The following is a 20,851-nucleotide window of genomic DNA, read 5'->3' as shown; positions in this document are numbered from 1 at the left end:
TGGCCATGGTACGTTGGTGTTGGAAGGTTACTGAAGAGATGGCGATGGTACGTTGGTTTTGGAAGGTTACTGAAGAGATGGCCATGGCACGTTGGTGTTGGAAGGTTACTGAAGACATGGCCATGGTACGTTGGTGTTGGAAGGTTACTGAAGACATGGCCATGGTACGTTGGTGTTGGATGGTTACTGGTTAGGGTTACTGAAGAGATGGCCATGGTACGTTGGTGTTGGAAGGTTACTGGTTAGGGTTACTGAAGAGTTGGTCATGGTACATTGGTGTTGGAAGGTTACTGAAGACATGGCCATGGTACGTTGGTGTTGGAAGGTTACTGGTTAGGGTTACTGAAGAGATGGCCATGGTATGTTGGTATTGGAAGGTTTCTGGTTAGGGTTACTGAAGAGATGGCCATGGTACGTTGGTGTTGTAAGGTTATTGGTTAGGGTTACTGAAGAGATGGCAATGTTACGTTGGTGTTGCAAGGTTACTGGTTAGGGTTACTGAAGAGATGGCCATGGTACGTTGGTGTTGGAAGGTTACTGGTTAGGGTTACTGAAGCGATGGCCATGGTACGTTGGTGTTGTAAGGTTATTGGTTAGTGTTACTGAAGAGATGGCCATGGTTCGTTGGTGTTGGAAGGTTACTGAAGAGATAGCCATGGTACGTTGGTGTTGGAAGGTTACTGAAGAGATTGCCATGGTACGTTGGTGTTGGAAGGTTACTGGTTAGGGTTACTGAAGAGATGGCCATGGTACGTTGGTGTTGGAAAGTTACTGGTTAGGGTTACTGAAGAGGGCCGTGGTATGTTGGTGTTGGAAGCTTACTGGTTAGGGTTACTGAAGAAATGGCCATGGTACGTTGGTGTTGGAAGGTTACTTGTTATGGTTACTGAAGAGATGGTCATGGTACATTGGTGTTGGAAGGTTACTGGTCAGGGTTACTGAAGAGATGGCCATGGTACATTGGTGTTGGAAGGTTACTGGTTAGGGTTACTGAAGAGATGGCCATGGTACGTTGGTGTTGGAAGGTTACTGGTTAGGGTTACTGAAGAGATTGCCCATGGTACGTTGGTGTTGTAAGGTTACTGGTTAGGGTTACTGAAGAGATGGCCATGGTACGTTGGTGTTGGAAGGTTACTGGTTAGGGTTACTGAAGCGATGGCCATGGTACGTTGGTGTTGTAAGGTTATTGGTTGGTGTTACTGAAAAGATGGCCATACTTGTTTCGATGTGCATGTGATTACTAAAGCCAAGCTTTAATCTTTAAGAAGCGTATTCACCTGAAACATTGTCTATTTATCTAATGTTTATTTCCCACAGGTGCTAGAGTGACAGGGTGGAGATGTGAACCTACGAAAGGAGGTGTAAGGCACTCCTTCCCTCCGCTAGCCCTCAGGTGACCCTTGGGCAAGGTGTAGCACCTGCCTACCCCCTCCCACCCAACCCGATCAGGGTCACGTGAAGCCAATGGGAGCAGGTGGTAGATGGTCGTATGACATGTCCTGGTTATGTGACCACTGAGGCCAGGCAGACAATCTCTGAAGAGTGTTGATAATGGCTGGGGTCACCCATCTTGTAAAGTCACTGTCCAGAAGAAGACAATGGCAAACCACTTCTGTGGAAAAGTTTGCCAAGAACAATTATGGTGACATGACACATAATGAATAAACAAACGATAAATGCTGCCTGACCCGCTGAGGTCCTCCAACATTTTGTGTGTGAACCTGCCTCTGGTTCCCCACCTCTTTCCCCTTCTCCACCATCCTCTCCTATCTGATTCTTACTTCTTCACCCCTTTATCTCTCTCCCCCATCCCCTCCCAACTTCTCACAGCATCCAACTCTACCCACCCACCCCCTCACCTATCACCTGCCAGCTCTTCCCTCTACCTATCTTTCTATTCTGTCTTCCGCCTCCCTTCCTTTCCAATCCTGATGAAGGGTCTCAGCCCCAAACGTCGTGTGTCCATTCCCCTACAGATGCTGCCTGACCCGCTGAGCGTTTTGCGTGTGTTGCTCTGGATTTGCCAGCGTCTGCGGAATCTCTTGCGTGACGCCGTCGCGGGGAACTGGGAGCGGCGGGGCTAGCGAAGGGTTAAAGGAGGGCGGGTGGAGTTTCGCGCTAGTAATTGGAGTAGAGTCGTCAGTCGGGGCTGGAGCGAAGTGGTTGACGGCGGATCCTTGGTGCGTGGAATCGCCCCTGCAAATGTAGTCACCTGGGTGGAGGGCGTTTGCTGGAGGTAGGTTGACCGGAGGGTCACCAGGAGTCTGAGGGGTTAATTCCGGGGCTCAGTCGGTAACTCGATAAGTAGGGGGCTGTGCATTCACCGGTAAGGACTGGGGTGTTTCTCTGTGGGTTAACTAGAGGACGGCGGGATAAACTAGCGGTGCTGACTACAGGGTTCCATGACGTCTGTGGGATCACTTGTTGAGGACAAGTTTTGTGTTGTGAGGGTTCATTTCAGGGTAACCGGTGTTACTGAAGGGTCCCTGGTTTTACCGAGGGAGGTGTTGGTTAACCATCAACGTCTGACCTTCTGGAACGAGGGAGGGGCTGTCCCGGGAGGGTCCCTACCTGGGAAGGACTTGCCGCGACCTCGAGTGAGACATCAACTTCCGAAGCCCATTGCAAACTACCCCTCCGAACTGTTTAATCAACTCTCCCCCATCCCTCCCCTCCCCCCACGTCCACACGGACCTGTTTGTGGAAGTTCAGGTGCAGGCTGATGCTTTGCTGATACGGGCTGTTTCTCCTTGCACAGAATGGAGCCGGGTTGTTATCTTCACCTTGTGCTGGAGGGCAACGCGGGCAGGTCTGGAGGAGTGCCAGGGAGAGAGAGAGACGGAGGGAGGGGGAGATGAATGCAGTGAGTGGGGAGAGGAACAAACAAAGGAAGAGTGAGAGGGAAGATAAGTGAGTGATTTATGGAGGAGAGGGTGAAGGACAGGAAGAGACAATGAGAAGGTGGGGAGAGTTAGAAAGAGGGAGGGGTGGGAGAGGTGGAAATGGAGGGAGGGGGAAAGGAAGGCAGGGGAGGGTGAGAGGGAGGAGGCAGAAGAGGGGGAAGGGGAGGAGAGGTAAGGGGAATGGGAGAGGGGTGGAAGGGGGAGGGAGGGGGAGAGGGCAAGAAGAGAGAGGGACAGAAATAAGGGGAGAGGGAGTGAGAGGAAGAAAGAGACAGACAGACACGTGGTGCTAGAAAGTTTGTGAACCCCAATGAAAATTCTCTATTTCTGCATATAAATATGATCGAAAATGTCATGTGTCTTAAAACTAGATAAAGAGAACCCAATTAAATAAATAACACAAAAGATTATACTTGTTCATTTATTTATTGAGAAAATTGATCCAATATTACATGTCTTTGTTGGAAAAAGTACGTGAACCTCTGGGGTAATGCCTTCTACAAAAGCTATTTGGAGTCAGGTGTTCCAGTCAAAGAGATGAGATTGGAGCTCTGGGTTGTAGAGATGCCCTGCCCTTTAAAAACACACACAAAGTCAGGTTACTGATGGAGACTGCACTTCTCAAGAAAGATCTGTTTATGTGCACCATGCCTCGATCAAAACAACTTTCAGAGGACCTTAGAAGAAGAATTGTAGAGATGCATGAAACTGGAAAAGGCTACAAAAGCATTTCTAAATACCAGACTGTTCATCAGTCCACAGCAAGAGAAATTGTCTACAGATGGAGAAAATTCAGTACCGTTGCTACTCTCCCTGGGAGTGGGCATCCTGCAAAGATCACACCGAGAGCACAACGTGCAACGCTGAAGGAAGTGAAAAGGAACCCAAGGGTAACAGCAGAAGACCTACAGAAATCTCTAGAACTTGCTAAATCTGTTCATGTGTCCACTATAAGAAAAACACTGAACAAGAATGGTGTTCATGGAAGGACACCGCGAAGGAAACTATTGGTCTCCAAAATGAAAATGTTGCTGCATGCCTCAAGTTTGCAAAAGACCATCTGGATGTTCTATAATGCTTCTGAGACAATGTTCTGTGGACAGATGAGACAAAAGTTGAATTTTTCAGCAAAAATGTACACTGCTATGTTTGGAGGAAAAAGGGCACTGACTGCGCACCAACACCAAAACCACATCCCAACTGTGAAGCATGGTGGAAGGAGCATCATGGTTGGGGCTGCTTTGCTGCCTCAGGGCCTGGACAGTTTACAATCATTGAGGGAACAATGGATTCAAAATTGTTTCAAGACATTTTACAGGAGAACGTCAGGGTAGTGGTCCGTCACCTGAAGCTTAACAGAAGTTAGATAACACTCCAAGACAATGATCTGAAAGACAGGAGTAAATCAACAACAGAACTTAAAAAAAGAAAATTTGTGTTTTGGAATGGCCAAGTCAAAGTCCTGACTTTAATCCCACAGAAATATTGTGGAAGTACTTGAAGCAAGCAGTTCATACAAGGAAGCCCACCACCATCCCAGAGTTGAAGCAGTTTTGTGAGGAGGAATAGCCTGAAATATCCCAAAGTCAATGTGCAGGACTGATCAACAGTTACCAGAAATGTCTTGTTGAAGTTGTTGCTGTAGAAGGGGGTCACACCAGTTACTAGAAGCAAAGGTTCACATACTTTTTCTAACAAAGACAAGTAATATTGAATCATTTTTCTGGATAAATAAATGAACAAGTATATATTTTTTGCATTATTTACTTGGGTTCTTTTTAACTAGTTTTAGGACAGGCAAAGATCTGATCACATTTTAGGTCATATTTATGCAGAAATAGAGAAGATTCTATAGGGTTCACAAAGTTTCTAGCACCACCGTATCGAGGAGAGGGAAATGTACAGGAAGAGGAAAAATAGAGGGAGGGGAAGAATATACAGAGAGAAAGGGGTGGGGGAGGGAGAACACGGAGAGAGAGAGGTACAGGGAGAGATGAGACGTGTGAGAGGCAGAACTCCAGAATAACAGGAAGAGTGAGTGAGGGAAGGTAAAGGAGTAATTTACAGAGGAGGAAGAGAAAACGAAAATGAAAAGGTGGGGAGGAGGGAGGGAGGGTGAGGATACACAGTCACCCAAGTCTGAATGAGTTGCTGTCTCCCAGTGGCTGCACTGGGCTGGTGCTGTGTTTTTGAGTGAGGTCCGGAACACTGTCCGAGAGGGATCTGGAACAACCCTCTCTCCCTCTCTGGGGATGGGGAGAGTGTGAGGGTTTATAATTGCTGAAATGCAGGAGGTGTGGGAAGGAGGTCCAGTGGATTGGGTGATTCAGTGGGATGGGCTGGATGAAGGAATGTGGTGGGATTAACTCAGGGATCTGTATACTGTCACTCCCTCTCCTTTATTTATTTTCTCCCTCCCTCTCCCCTTATTTCTCCTCCTGGCTTTTTGTTTCGCCGTCTCTCCCTATATTTTTCATCCCTCTTATTCCCCTCGCTCTCTTTCCTTCTGTCTCTGTAATTCTCCTCTCCCCCTCTAGCTTACCTCCCTATCGCTCGGTTTGTATTTCCCTCTCACTTTCCTCTCCCCTCCCATATCTCAGCATTTCTCCCCCTCCTCTCTCCTTTCCCTATCTGTATTTTCTCTCTCTCACCATCCTTTCACTCTCCTTTCCATCTCTGTATCTCTCCCCTCCACCCATCTGTCCAAATTTCAACCCCTCTCATCGTGCTCTCTCCCCCCTCCCTGCATTGTCCTGTCGTCGTCCCCCCTCCCCCAAATAATGTGGGAATGAAATGCTTATTGTATGAAGAGCAGTTGATGGCTCTGGGCCTGTACTCACTGGAATTCAGAGGAATGAAGGGGGGAATCTCCTTGAAACCTATCAAATGTTGAAAGGCCTCAATAGAGTTGATGTGAAGAGGATGTTTCCTGTGGTGGACATGTCTAGGACCATAAGGCATAGTTCTAGAATAGAGGGAGGTCTCTTTAGAATGGAGATGAGTAGAAATTTCTTTAACCAGGTGGTGGTGAATCTGTGGAATTTGTTGCCACTGGTGGCAGTGGAGGTCAGGTCATTGGGTGTACTTAAGGCGGAGATCCATTTTTGATTACAAAGGCGTGAAAGGTTATGGGGAGAATGGGGATGAGTGGAGAATGGATCAGCCATGACAAAATGTTGCAGAAGAATTGATGGGCCAAATGGTCTAATTCTGCTCTTGTGTCTTACAGTCTCCACCTCAAATCTGCTAGAATCAGACATTTAAATCCAGGAAGAAGATGTCAATCAATGCCTCTCATGACCTTATAAAGCTCTATCCGGTCTCCACTCGGCCTCCAGAAAAAACAACTCAAGTTTGTCCAGCCTCTCCTTATAGCACATACCCTCTAATCCAGGCAGTATCCCGATCAGCCTCTTCTGCACCATCTCTAACACCCACACACAGAGCCGGTGTTCCTCGAGCAGACTGGGAGTTGTTCCAGATGATAAACAACCCAGACTGGACTGACTCTCTGCATAACTATGACCTGCCCATCTTACCTACTGGACATACACTGAGATCAGGGTTATTAGCTCCGGGATGGTGAGGTGGGAGGACTGTGGGAGGGGCTGTGAGGAAGGAGCTCCACTCTGTGGGAAGGGTGGTGAGGGAGCTCCACTCTGTAGGAAGGGTGGTGAGGGAGCTCCACTCTGTGGGAGGGGTAGTGATGAATCTCTGCACTGTGGGAGTTTCTTGCTGTTGGTGGGGCACTGTGAGAGGGGCTGTGAGGGAGTGCCACGCCGTGGGAGGGACAGTGATGAAGGAGTGCCGAGTGGCGGGATGGGTGGTGATGAGGGAGTGCTGTGCTCTGGGAGTAGTGGCGAGGACGGAGCGCCAAACTTTAGGAGGGGGAGGTGCTGTGGAAAGGTGGGAGCAAGGGAGCGTTATGCTGTCAGTGAGTGCAGAGGGAGCAACAGCATCTGCTGAATGCAAAAACCACAGCGATTGTCCTCAGGCTGTTCCTGATCACTGTTAATTCACATTAAACCAACATCGGTTTAAGCAAATCATCAGGGCTGACAGCTAATTGCTGTGCCTGAGACAACAATCTGCAAATTAAGACTGCCGACAGCCCTCGGGCACAGAAACAAACCAGATGTCCCCAGCATTCCACGTTGGCAATTCCCTCTCTCGATCTTCCCCACCCAAACCGTGCAGAACCTGGGCTGTTCAGACTGCCTTGGCCATGGTGGAGTTCAGTTCCGCCGTGACCTCATTCAGGCTGGAACAGAGCACTGGAGGATCTCAGCAGGTCGGGCAGCGTCCGTGGAAAAGAACGAACAGACAACGTTTTGGGCCGAGACCCTTCTTCAGGTCTGGTGGTGTTGGGCACCCGTTCCTTCCATTTAAACCTCACAAACACCCTTAAATCCTTCACCACATCCTGCTCTCTCAGGGGGAAGGGGGCTGGTGTGAAGGACCCTTCCTATCCCAGTCACTACCTTATACCCCTGGGTCTCCCCCGTCACATATCCTTAGCCTGCCAGCTTCCTCTAGTAACTAAAGATTTTCAGTTTCCAGATGTACCTCAAAATATACAGTGAAGTGTGTAGTCTGCGTCAAATCTAATCAACAAGGATTGTGCTGGGCAGCCTGCAAGTGTCCCCATCCTTTTAGTATGTCAGGAGCCCTAACGTAAACATTTTTGGACTGTGGGAGGAAACCGGAGCTACCGGAGAAAACGCAGGCGGTCATGGGTAGAATGTACAAACTCCTTACGGGCAGTGGTGAGAATTGAACCCCGATCGCTGGTGCTGTGAAGCGTTGCGCTAACTGCTACGCTCATGTTCAGAAACAACGTTTAAAAGACACTTGGCCGGGTACGTGGATAGCGAGGGATAAGAAAATGATGGCACAATACAGGCAAATAGGCCTAGCATGAGCCACACGCACAAAGTGGAAGATAGTGTGGCACTTTAGCACAACGCTTTACACTGCCAGTGCTTCTGCCTGTGAGGAGTTTGTACGTTCTCCCCGTGACTGTGTGGGTTTCCTCCGGGTGCTCCGGTTTCCTCCCACAGTCCAAAGATGTACCAGTTAGTAGGTTAATTGTTCATTGTAAATTGTCCCGTGATTAGGCTACGGTCAAATGCTGGGTGGTGTGTCTCGCCTACACTGTATCTCAATAAAATTAAAACCAGCAGGTCAGGCAGCATCTATGAAGGGAAATAAACAGTCAGTGGTATTGGCCAAAACCCTTTTGCTACCAGATTCTTCCTTCTTCAGCCCTTTGCCTTCCACCTATCACCTGCCAGCTTACTGCATCCCTCCCTCCCTCACCCACTCACCTCCCAGCTTCTTACTGCATCTCCCCCCTCACCCATTCACCTGCCAGCTTGTACTCCTCCTCCCCCCACCACTTCCTTATTCAGGCTCTGCCCCCTTCCTCTCCACTCCTGATGAAGGGTCTCGACCCAAAGCATTGACTGTTCATTGCCTGACCCGTTGAGTTCCTCCAGCACTTTGTGAGCGTCGAAGGCAATTTAGAGTGCACCATGCTGCCAGGGGTTGAAATTACACCCATCTTCAGGCTGGGTGAGGTTGTCTGAATTGATCTTGGCAAACGATTTAGTCTGATGGCTAGTGAACTATTCTGTGAATGTCTTCATCCTATAATCGCTCCTTAACCCAATTACTGAAAAATTAGAGGTTCCTACAGGTGGAATTTCTTCTCCATAGGGACAAGAACCTTTGAAGTTCTTTGAAAGCTGGGGAGGATTATGGGATGAAAAGGAAGGAATGTCCTGAGATCAAAAACATCCACGGTGTTATCAGTGGATCTGACAACCTGTCTTTCTGCCCTTTTAGATAGCTCTTCATGCCAAGCTGTCCTTTACGTCTGTATCTGAGATGTTATTCTGCCACCTTCCTTTCCAGTCCTGAAGTAGGATCTCCGCCCAAAACGTTGACTGTTTATTAATTTCCATAGATGCTGACTGACCTGCGGAGTTCCTCCAGTATTTTGTGTGTGTTGCTCAGGATTTCCAGTCTCTGCAGAATCTCTTGTGTTTATGCTACACTGATTTTCACAATGTCTAAATGAGAGGTGTTTTAGGAGTCATTGGAGCAGAATTAGACCATTTGGTTCATCAAATCTGCTCTGCCATTCCATCATGGCCAATTTGTTACCCCTCTCAACCCCGTACCCCTCATCCACATACCTATCTAAAACTTAAACATTGAAATCAATATTATATCCACCAATTCCACTGGTAGCTCGTTCTACACACTCACCACTCTCTGAGTGAAGTTCCCCTTAAACATTCCACCTTTCAACCTTAACCCATGACCTCTTGTAGTCTCACCCAAACTCAGTCGAAGAATAAGGCCATAAGACATAGGAGCAGTCAGGCCATTTGGCCCATTGAATCTGCTCTGTCATTCCATCATGGCTGATTTATTCTCCCCCTCAACCCCACTCTCCTATCCAAATTTCTCTTAAACGATGAAATCAAACCCACATCCCCTTCACCGTAATCTTTGACACTCTGATGAATCAAGAACCTATCAGCCTCCATTTCAAATGTACCAAATTACTTTGTCGCCACAGCTGTCTGTGGCAATGAATTCCACAGATTCACCACCCTCTTTTTTTGTTAAAACACACATATATTACTTAGCAGGTCAGCCAATTCCTAATTTCAAATCCGGAACTTGCCACTGGGGCGGACTGGATGCAACGTGTAGAGTGGTGACATGGGAGGGAGTTTTATTCTTTAACACAATGTATGTTTATATTTTGTTTGATTTTATCTTGAGATCTATCATAATGCAGCAGGTTGATACTAGTTAGTTGTTACTACCGTGGCAGACAGAAGTGAGGGTGTGTCTCTAAACTGCCTGCTGATTTGAGGCCGAGATCATTTGATCTATGGGTCTGTTCTAGGCCCCCAGCAGATCATTTCCTTCAGCCCCACACTCCTCACAACTTATCCCCCTCAAACATATATCTCAGAAACAGGCCCTTCAGCCCATCTAGCCTGTTCCGAACTGGTTAGCACCACGCTTTACCACGCAGGTGACCCAGGTTCAATTCCCGCAGCTGCCTGTGAGGAGTTTGTATGATCTCCCTGTGACTGCGTGGGTTTCCTCCAGGTGCTCCGGGTCCCACAGTTCAAAGACGTACCGGTTGGTAGGTTAGTTGGTCTTTGTAAGTTGTCCTGTGATTAGGCTAGGGTTACATCGGGTGATTACTGGGTGGTACGGTTTGAAGGGCTGGAAGGTCCTGTTCTGTGGTGTATCTCACTAAATGAATAAAGTAATCTGACCAGTTCCATCAACCCACACCTGTTCCATAGCCCTCCAAACCCATTCAAGATTCAGGATTGTTTAATGTCACTTCCAGTATAGAAGTGTAAAGAAGAATGAAATAATTGTTGTTCTGGATCCAATTCTGCACATAAAAAACACACTAAGATAAAGAACACAATTAAAAACACAATACAGATACATAAGATAGCTCATCTACATAGATTGATTAAATGTACATAAAGTGATGCTAGGTACCTATCCAAATTTCTCTTAAACGTTGAAATCAAACCCACATCCCCTTCTCTGCTGGCAGCTCATTCCACACTCGCACCTCTCTCAGCAAAGTCCCCCCAAACATTTCATCTCTCACCCTTAACCTATGACCTCGAGTTGTAGTTTCACCCAACCTCCATGGAAAAAGCCTGCTTGCATTTACCCTATCTGTACCCCTCATAACTTTGTATACCTCTATCAAATTTCCCCTCAGCCTTTTACATTCCAAGGAATAATTCCTAAACTATTCAACCTGGCAACATCCTCATAAATTCTCTCAGTACTCTCCCAGGATGCCATTCACTTTTGTTCTTCTGCCACCTATTCAAATCGAAGGGCAAATAACAGCAGGAAATAATACCCCTGGGATGTAGAAGCGCTGGGCGGGTGGGGGATGTGAGAGCATACAAACTCTACACACCCTGTCAGAGTGAACCTAGGTACCTGGTGCTGTCGTGAAGCGGCAGCCCTGCCCACTGTGCCACTATCATTCAAAAGTATATTTATTATACTTGTACTGTATGCATGCAGTATACAACACCAAAGTTCGACTTCCCGCAGACAGCCACAAAACCATGGAACCCATTCAAAGCAAACACCAAACACCTAATGCACAAAACAAAGAACAAATTGCACAAACAAGCGAATGACACACAGAATATTAAACATCAAACTGGAATAGTGCAGGAATGTTCAGTTCAGTTCAATTTAGCGCTGTGTCACACATTGACTGCAGGCCGCAGAGCCAGTCTGCCCCGATCAAAATAGCGATTTAAAAAAAGAGAGACCAGAACCCAGAAACACATCATGACGTGAACTATAGAGTCCGATCCTCAAACCGCATCGATTCAACCTTGCTCAAGACTGTAGCAGCAATGAGAGAGAGACCGTTCAAACGCAGGCCGATGGCGCTGAACACCCGCTCGCCTTAGCTCTTGTTGCTTTCTTTCATCTCAAAGTCAGGCTATTGTCATCTGCAAAAGTACACATATGCACAGGTGCAATGAATGACTTGCAGCAGCAATGCATCTGATAAGCAGCATTCACAAGAAAAAAGCAAATTAAATAAATATTATTCATAAATTTTTAAAAGAAAGAACTCAATTAGAACAAAATGAAAACAAAGTCCATTCTAGTGCAAAGTGTTGCTGTACTGAGGTGGTGATTTGGGTTGTGCCGGTTGGTTCAACAACTGAATGCTTGAAGGGCAGTAGCTGTTGCTGAAGCTGGCTTCTGTACCCCCTGCCCGATAGTGCCTGTGAGAAGATGGCATGGCCCGGATGATAGGGATCTGTGTTGATGGATGTTGCCTTCTTGATGCAGAGCCTCCTGGAGATACGACCGATAGTGGGGAGGGGTGTGCCTGTGATGTATTGGGCAGAGTCCACTACTCTCTGCTGTTACTGTGTTTCTGACCCCCACCCATCCCAGATATTCTTTCTTCTCCGTGCTCCCACTGGGCAGAAGATACAAAAGTCTGAAAACACGTACCACCATACTCAGGGATATCTTCTATCCCACTGGTATCAGACTCTTGTATGATAAGATGAACTCTTGGCCTCACTATCCACCTCGTTTTGACCTGGCCCTTTATCATTGAACTGCACTGCACTTTCTCTGGAGCTGTTACACTTAATTCTGCATTCGGTTATTGATTTACCTTGCTCTACAATACTCTGTGTAATGATTTGATCTGTATGAACAGTCTACAAGACAAGATTTTCAATGTATCTCGGGACATGCGATAATAATTAACCAGTTCCAAATTGGGAATAGTCAGACAAGACAAAAAGTTTCTAAGATGGTAACACGAGAATCTGCAGATGCTGGAATTCCGGAGTTACACACACAAAATACTGGAGGAACTCAGCAGGTCAGGCAACATCTACGGAAAGAAATAAAGAGTCAACGTTCTGGGCTGAGGCCCCTCATCAGAACCCAAATCGTCGACTCTTTATCCTTTTCTGTAGATGCTGCCTGACCTGCATTTTGTGTGAGCCACCAATACGGTGACATAATTGGAAGACAAGATGGCTTCCCCAGTGTACCAGATAAAACCCCTTGGGGGTGGGGGGGGTTTAGTTCCCTGTTGCCATGGCGCTGACCCCAGGGCCCATCTCCATTGGTAACACAGTTGCTAGGGAGAGATTAACCTCTGCAAATTAGTGGAAAGTGAGTTAATAATTTAGGGTTTAATTAGGCAGTGAGCCGTTGTGTGTGAACTCTGGGATTAAAAATCTTCTTCCACTGGGATCAACCTTAGTCACAAGAGCCGGCTGAAGACGGTCTCTGTCCAAAGGGTGTCTATGCCTTGTTAACACAGAATCTCTTTCTTTCTGATCTCTGCACTTTACCTTCCTGCAAATCATTTTTATGCATCGTGCATGTTTAAATCATCCGGGAGGGTGGAAAGACAGAACACCGGAGGACATGCTTAAGGCTGGGGGAGGGGTGGGTCAGGACAAGGAGAGAGATGAGCTCTTTTTGATGTAGAGGGTGGTGGATGTTTCGAACGGATTAGCATGGGTTCTGGTGAAAGTAGGAAGTTTAAGTAGCTTTTAGATGTACCCAGGAATATGAAGGGGATGTATCGATGCGACAAGGCCTGGATCTTAGAGTGCAGAATGACCCGATGTTTGGTCGATTTAAATGTCGGGCCGGATGGATGGAAAAGGCAAGGTGTCAGGACCAGAGGCTAGGGTCGGCCGGTTCTGTCTGGTGCTCTGCGACATTTACTCCGCTAGGTGATGAACTGAGGCTGATTTTCGCTCTCAAAGCTACTTGCTAACTTCTATTGTCTGCACGATTTGATTTTTTAAAAGTCTCTCTGCACATTGGTTATTTGTCTTTTTTTTAATAGGTTCTTTTGGGATTCTTTGTTTCGTGGCTGTTTGTAAGGAGACGAATCTCAAGGTTGTATAACGTATAAATATTTTGATAATAAATGTACTTTGAACTTTGGTGCACAGGAGGAGATTTAGTATAAGTCAGCAGCAAATAGGCACAACATTGTGGGCTGAATGGCCTGTCCCATGCAATCCGTGTTGGAGCTGGTTAACCTGTAGCAGGAGTATTGACACCAGCTACAGTCACTGCAATTAGCACAGCAGGTCGAGCAACACCAGAGACCTGGGTTTGTTGTCTGAGGTCAGTTTGTCTGCCGTGGGGTCAGTGAGTTAATTAGCTGCTGTAAATTACCCCTGAACAACACACACAAAATACTGGAGGAACTCAGCATGTCAGGCAGCATCAACGGAAATTAATAAATAGCTGACATTTCGGGTGGAGACCCAACTTCAGGACTCTGTGGGGAGGGGGGGGGTAGAATCTGAGGGTGGGTGGGTGGGGGGAATGGGGAGAACAAGATGGCGATGAGTGTGATGGTCAGCAAAGGGCAAAAGGCTGAAGGACTTGGTTTTCCTGCTGTGTGGCACCACGATTCAGTGAGAGGTGTGGGGGGGGGGGGGGTAGTCTTACGGAGAGGAGCGGAGGAGATTCGGGTGCGAGGGATCTCATCTCCAGCGTTGGCTGGGAGGAGATAGGCCCATCTTCCCGAGAGGAGAACTGACTGAAAATGCCAGAAATATACTCACCACGTTGGGCAGCGTGCGTGGTGAGAGGGAGAGAGCGAGATGGGCCGCAGAGACTCAGGTTTCTGGTTGAAGTCCCGTCATCAAACAGAGACACAAGGGGTAACTGAGGGGCAGGTTTTTACATGGAGGATGAGACTGGATGTGTGAAGAGGGTGCATGGAAAGGAAGTTGTTGAGTCATAGAGTTGAGCATTTCAGCCCATTGAGTCCATGCCACACACAGACATGCGAACACATACACATAGACATATATACACACACATGGACACACACATACATGCACAGAGACGTACAGATACACACATACACGTAGACCTACACACACAGGCACAAAGCCTGAGATCAGGATTGAAACTGGGTCCCTAACCACAGTGCCTTAGTCAATCGAGGTCTTCAAAAGGGAAATGAAGAAATGGGATGGTCCTATGGGAGTGGCTTTCATTGACTGGATGGGCTGAACGGCCCCTTTCGCGTACTAACCTCTGAGACCTTTCCCTCTCTGCTTTGATCCAGGACGAAGCTGGGGGGAAGGTAGCCAGGGAATTCCCTCAGCGGGAGGGGAGAGACAGCATGGCGCTCAGCAACCTGCCCTTCCTCGACACCCTGAGGAACTCCCCTGCCATCCTCCGCCAGAGGCTGCAGCGGGGCCGCGCACGGAGCCTGTCGCACGGGGACCCGGCCTTCACGGTGCACTACGCCGGCACGGAGCAGATCTACTCGCTGGGGCTGGAGCAGGCGTCCGAGGTTGTGCAGAGGCTGGTCGGGCCCGGACCGGGGCCTGCGGGGGCAGGCCGGGCCTGCAAGGACCACGTGCTGGTGGTCCGGCCCCGCTACCTGGAGGTGAAGGATATAGCCAGCGGGCGGCAGCTCACCAAGACCTACCTGCACGACGTCGCCTACTGCGGGCCGGACCGGGAGCAGCCCAGCGTCTTCCTCTACATCTGCAAGCACAGGAAGCAGCTGCAGTGCCGGGTGTTCCGCTGCAACCGCGAGGAGAAGGTGCGGGCCATCACCGTCTGCCTGGCGCAGGTCTTCGAGGCCGCCTTCCGCCAATGGCGGGCTGCCTGCAGCGAGGAGCCACCGCCTCTGCCGCTGCCGGCCCTCCCCCCGGACGCCCAGCCAGAACCAGGGACCGCAGCCCTGGGTGCAGGTGAGTCAGAGAGGGGCTGGTGGGGTGGGTGGTGAGGGGACCCTGCAAACGCTCAGCAGGCCGGGCAGCGCCCGTGGGGATAGGAAACAATTGCATTCTTGTGTCGGGCTGGCATTGGGAGCCCCACTATCCCATCCTCTTCCTCTCTTTCTAAACCCTCCCCTTCCCTCTACCCCTCTCTCCCTCCTATCCTATCCCCAGCTCTCCTCTCAGGAGTGAATCCTCAGCCCCCTTCCTCTCTTCAGACTTGATCTTCACAAGTAACTCGAGGGCAGGATTGTTCCATGGGAGTTCCGCACTAAAACTCTGTCTCTGACTTTGGAGGGGTGGTGTAGGTGCTCCTGTACTGTCAACAGTGTAGAGGTTGGAGGAGTAAACATCACCGACAGCCTGTCCTGGTCCATCCACATTGATGTCTCGGCCAAGGAAGTTCACCAGTGTCCCTGCTTCCTCAGGAGGCTAAAGAAATTCACCGAGTCCCATTTGACCCTCACCAATTTTTATTAGTGCACGGTTCAGTAAGTGACGGTGGGAAACAGCAGCGAGCCCAGCTCATCACGGAAGCCAGCCTCCCCTCCATGGACAGTATACGCTTCTCGCAGCCTCAGTAAACCGCCACCCACCTCACCCACTCTCTGCTGTCTCTCTCCCATCGGACAGGAGATACAAAAGCCTGAAAGCACATAGCACCAGCTCAGAGACATTGAATACGATAAGGTGAACTTGGTAATTATCTGAAACAGTGTAAACCAATAGCAACACCATCTGACCCCGTCTATGTATTGGAATTGGTTTATTATCGTCACATGTACCGAGATACAGTGAACAGTTTGTCTTGCACGCTGTTCATACAGATCAGAGCATTGCGCAGAGCACTGAGGTAGAACCAGGCACAACAATAACAGTGTAACAGCCGCTGGGGAAGGGCAGTGCAGAAAGACAGTAAGCTCCAACATCATAACGAGGTAGGTTGTTAGGTCAGGACCCACCACTTTGCACTAGGGAAATAGTTAATAGTGTTAGAAGCTGTCTCTGAGCCTGGTTTGACATACTTTAGGGTTTTTGTATCTTCCTGATGGGCAAGGAGAGAAGTGTAAATGTCTGCGATGCTTGGGGTCTTTGATTATATTGGCCGCTTTACTTCGAGAAGTGTAGATCTGCATCTATATGTATCTCCCCCCGATCTGCCCCGTCTATATGTAACTCCCCCCGATCTGCCCCGTCTATATGTAACTCCCCCCGATCTGCCCTGTCTATATGTAACTCCCCCCCATCTGTCCCGTCTATATGTAACTTGTCCTGATCTGCCGTCTATGTAACTCCCCCCCGATCTGCCCCCGTCTATATGTAACTCCCCCCGATCTGCCCCCGTCTATATGTAACTTCCCCCCATCTGTCCCGTCTATATGTAACTCCCCCAATCTGCCCCGTCTATATGTAACTCCCCCCGATCTGCCCCGTCTATATGTAACTCCCCCCGATCTGCCCCCGTCTATATGTAACTCCCCCCGATCTGCCCCCGTCTATATGTAACTTGTCCTGATCTGCCGTCTATGTAACTCCCCCCCGATCTGCCCCCGTCTATATGTAACTCCCCCCCAATCTGCCCCGTCTATATGTAACTCCCCCCAATCTGCCCCGTCTATATGTAACTCCCCCCAATCTGCCCCGTCTATATGTAAATCCCCCCCATCTGTCCCGTCTATATGTAACTCCCCCCGATCTGCCCCGTCTATATGTAACTCCCCCCAATCTGCCCCGTCTATATGTAACTCCCCCCATCTGTCCCGTCTATATGTAACTCCCCCCGATCTGCCCCCGTCTATATGTAACTCCCCCCCATCTGTCCCGTCTATATGTAACTCCCCCAATCTGCCCCGTCTATATGTAACTCCCCCCGATCTGCCCCGTCTATATGTAACTCCCCCCGATCTGCCCCCGTCTATATGTAACTCCCCCCGATCTGCCCCCGTCTATATGTAACTTGTCCTGATCTGCCGTCTATGTAACTCCCCCCCGATCTGCCCCCGTCTATATGTAACTCCCCCCCAATCTGCCCCGTCTATATGTAACTCCCCCCAATCTGCCCCGTCTATATGTAACTCCCCCCGATCTGCCCCGTCTATATGTAACTCCCCCCGATCTGCCCCCGTCTATATGTAACTGCCCCCGTCTATATGTAACTCCCCCCCAATCTGCCCCGTCTATATGTAACTCCCCCCGATCTGCCCCGTCTATATGTAACTCCCCCCATCTGTCCCGTCTATATGTAACTCCCCCCGATCTGCCCCGTCTATATGTAACTCCCCCCGATCTGCCCCGTCTATATGTAATTCCCCCCGATCTGCCCCCGTCTATATGTAACTCCCCCCGATCTGCCCCGTCTATATGTAACTCCCCCCGATCTGCCCCGTCTATATGTAACTCCCCCCGATCTGCCCCGTCTATATGTAACTCCCCCCGATCTGCCCCCGTCTATATGTAACTCCCCCCGATCTGCCCCCGTCTATATGTAACTCCCCCCGATCTGCCCCCGTCTATATGTAACTCCCCCCGATCTGCCCCCGTCTATATGTAACTCCCCCTGATCTGCCCCGTCTATATGTAACTCCCCCCGATCTGCCCCCGTCTATATGTAACTCCCCCTGATCTGCCCCGTCTATATGTAACTCGTCCTGATCTGCCGTCTATGTAACTCCCCCCCGATCTGCCCCCGTCTATATGTAACTCCCCCCGATCTGCCCCCGTCTATATGTAACTCCCCCGATCTGCCCCATCTATATGTAACTCCCCCCGATCTGCCCCGTCTATATGTAACTCCCCCGATCTGCCCCGTCTATATGTAACTCCCCCCCGATCTGCCCCCGTCTATATGTAACTCCCCCGATCTGCCCCCGTCTATATGTAACTCCCCCGATCTGCCCCCGTCTATATGTAACTCCCCCGATCTGCCCCCGTCTATATGTAACCCCCCCGATCTGCTCATCTATATGTAACTCCCCCGATCTGCCCCGTCTATATGTAACTCCCGATCAGCCCATCTATATGTAACCCCCCGATCAGCCCATCTATATGTAACTCCCCCCGATCTGCCCCCCGTCTATATGTAACTCCCGATCAGCTCCCATCTATCGATCTACACCCCAATCTGCCCCAGTCCAAATTCAACAGTGAAGTGGGAGTGAGACCACCCGTGGAAATGCTGATAACCTCTCACCCTGGCAGGGAGCCCGCAGTGCGGGGACGGTGAGGAGGACCACACGCTTGACAGCGACGAGGAGGTGGAGCAGAGGATGCACAGGGAGTTCCTGCGCAGGGCCACCTCGTTCCGCGCTCCGGAATGGCTGGACACGGGCTACGGCGACCTGGAGGAGCTGACCGCTGTCTCGCTGGTGCAGGAACTGGTTGAGGACGAGCAGCAAGAAGATTAACAATAAAGATGAACTTTATTTGTCACATGTACATCGAAACATACAGTGAAATACGAGGTTTCTGGCACCGACTAACACAGTCTGAGGATGCAAATACCGCTATGATTCCGGCACCAACGTCGCATGCTCACCGTTTTAAAACGTACGTCTGTGGGAGGAAACCCACTTGGTCATGGGGAGAACAAACTCCTTACAGTCAGTATCGGGAACTCAACCCAGACCAAAGCGTTTTGCAAACCGCTACACTATACCCCTTCCCTCAAGAACTCCACCCACCAACCTTCCCGAGAGCCCTTTTATTGTGGAAACTAACTAATGTCTCGATCGGGAGGAAATTGAGCTCGTCCACGCTGATGTCTGAGATACAGGGTTTAGCGTACTCGCAAGACGTTTTTAAGCACTGGGATTTTTAAAGCCCAGTTATCAAATAAACCTCCTGTGCTCCAATGTGTGACAGTGGCTCCTTTGAAAAATACACAACTGTCTGAGCCAATAGAACCCAGCGACTGGCACAGCCCAACCTCAGAATGCCAGGAAATTGGACCCCAGCCTGGATGTAATCCGGGTGCTTTAAGTGATCTTGCTGGGAAGGATGAGAAGGACGTGACAAGGGAATTGAGTCCCGGGGCCAACACCGCACAAACCGGCCCTTCAGCCCATACCTCCCAGGAGCCAATCTAAGCTCGTCCTATTGGCCTGCATCGCTTCAATCCTTAAATGTTTTTTAGATGTTGTAAGATTATGAAAGCTTAGCTTTATTTGTCACGTAAAATACTGCGCAAAGGTCTTAAACACATATAGCTAGTGTGCCTAAGACATTTGCACAGTATTGTAATTTTATGTATTGCTCTGTACTGCTGCCGCGAAACAAAAATCAAATTTCACAACATGTGTGAGTGATGATAAACCTGATTCTGATATGGGTCTCTATTGTGCTTTGGGAGAGGGGAATCGTGGTTGGGAAAAGGGGAGGGAGTAGGAAACACCAGAGACATTCTGTAATGATCAATAAACCAATTGTTTGGAACCAAATGACCTTGCCCAGTGTCTCAGGGCTGGGTGTGTCTGCACCCGCACCACCCCCACTATCACTCTTCCTCTGCCCCCGCCCCACACCCCTCCCTTGGCGATCCACCCTCACCATTCCCCACATCCCACCAGATTTATAAATGCTGTCTGCTGCACGTTAACAAAAGCAGTACTTCAGCACCCTGCCATTCCAAGTAGGGAGAATTCTGATCATCCTGGGTGGTGTCCGGCTGCGGGCTTTTCCAGACTGTAGGATGCTACTTGTCAGTACATTTTTTAATTCAAGAACCAAACCGTGGAGGAACTCAGTAGGTCAGGCAAAGTTTATAAAAGGAAATGGACAGTCGACATTTCAGGCTGAGACTGTTTGTCAGGACTCACTCTTTCGTTCAAATTTATGGTCACAGCGATAAATACCACGAGAATTCGCTTTCGACACCAGAAACCTGCGTTCCTCCCTCAGCGCGGTTCTCTCTTGTCAGTTCACACACAGTGCAGTACCCCCTCCTCACTGGCTCTCATACAGTGCAGTGCCCCCTCCTCACTGGCTCTCATACAGTGCAGTGCCCCCTCCTCACTGGCTCTCATACAGTGCAGTGCCCCCTCCTCACTGGCTCTCATACAGTGCAGTGCCCCCTCCTCACTGGCCCAGACACAGTGCAGTGCCCCCTCCTCACTGGCCCAGACACAGTGCAGTGCCCCCTCCTCACTGGCCCAGACACAGTGCAGTGCCCCCTCCTCACTGGCTCTCACAGTGCAGTACCCCCTCCTCACTGGCTCTCACACAGTGCAGTGCCCCCTCCTCACTGGCTCTCACAGTGCAGGGCCCCCTCACTGGCCCGCGCGCAATGCAGCCCCTCCTCACTGGCCCGCGCACAGTGCAGCCCCCTCCTCACTGGCCCACGCGCAGTGCGGTGCCCCCTCCTCACTGGCCCACGCGCAGTGCGGTATCCCCCCTCCTCACTGGCCCACACACAGTGCGGTATCCCCCCTCCTCACTGGCCCACACACAGTGCGGTACCCCCTCCTCACTGGCCCACACACAGTGCAGTACCCCCTCCTCACTGGCTCTCACACAGTGCAGTGCCCCCTCCTCACTGGCTCTCACAGTGCAGGGCCCCCTCACTGGCCCACGCGCAGTGCGGTATCCCCCCTCCTCACTGGCCCACGCGCAGTGCGGTAT

At 49.7% G+C, this 20,851-nt stretch overlaps 1 protein-coding gene across 4 annotated transcripts; it reads left to right on the top strand.

Moving 5' to 3' along the window:
- The first annotated feature begins 2,101 nt into the window (after positions 1-2,101).
- LOC140729328 (low density lipoprotein receptor adapter protein 1) lies at positions 2,102-19,559 on the top strand. 4 transcript variants are annotated; one of them, XM_073048963.1, is made up of 4 exons: positions 2,102-2,236; positions 13,327-13,379; positions 14,572-15,208; positions 18,434-19,559. In XM_073048963.1, the coding sequence occupies exons 3-4, from the start codon at positions 14,629-14,631 to the stop codon at positions 18,637-18,639; spliced, it is 786 nt and encodes a 261-aa protein (XP_072905064.1). In that variant the 5' UTR covers positions 2,102-2,236; positions 13,327-13,379; positions 14,572-14,628; the 3' UTR covers positions 18,640-19,559. The 4 variants fall into 4 exon arrangements, with proteins under 4 accessions (XP_072905064.1, XP_072905066.1, XP_072905065.1 ...); XM_073048964.1 differs by lacking the exon at positions 2,102-2,236 and adding an exon at positions 2,243-2,326; XM_073048962.1 differs by lacking the exon at positions 2,102-2,236 and adding an exon at positions 6,567-13,210.
- The last annotated feature ends 1,292 nt before the right edge of the window (positions 19,560-20,851 follow it).

Source organism: Hemitrygon akajei, chromosome 6, assembly GCF_048418815.1.
Source record: "Hemitrygon akajei chromosome 6, sHemAka1.3, whole genome shotgun sequence".
Lineage (NCBI taxonomy): Eukaryota > Metazoa > Chordata > Chondrichthyes > Myliobatiformes > Dasyatidae > Hemitrygon > Hemitrygon akajei.
The sequence above is the reverse complement of the archived record's forward strand: the minus strand, read 5'-3'. Positions and strand labels throughout refer to the sequence as shown.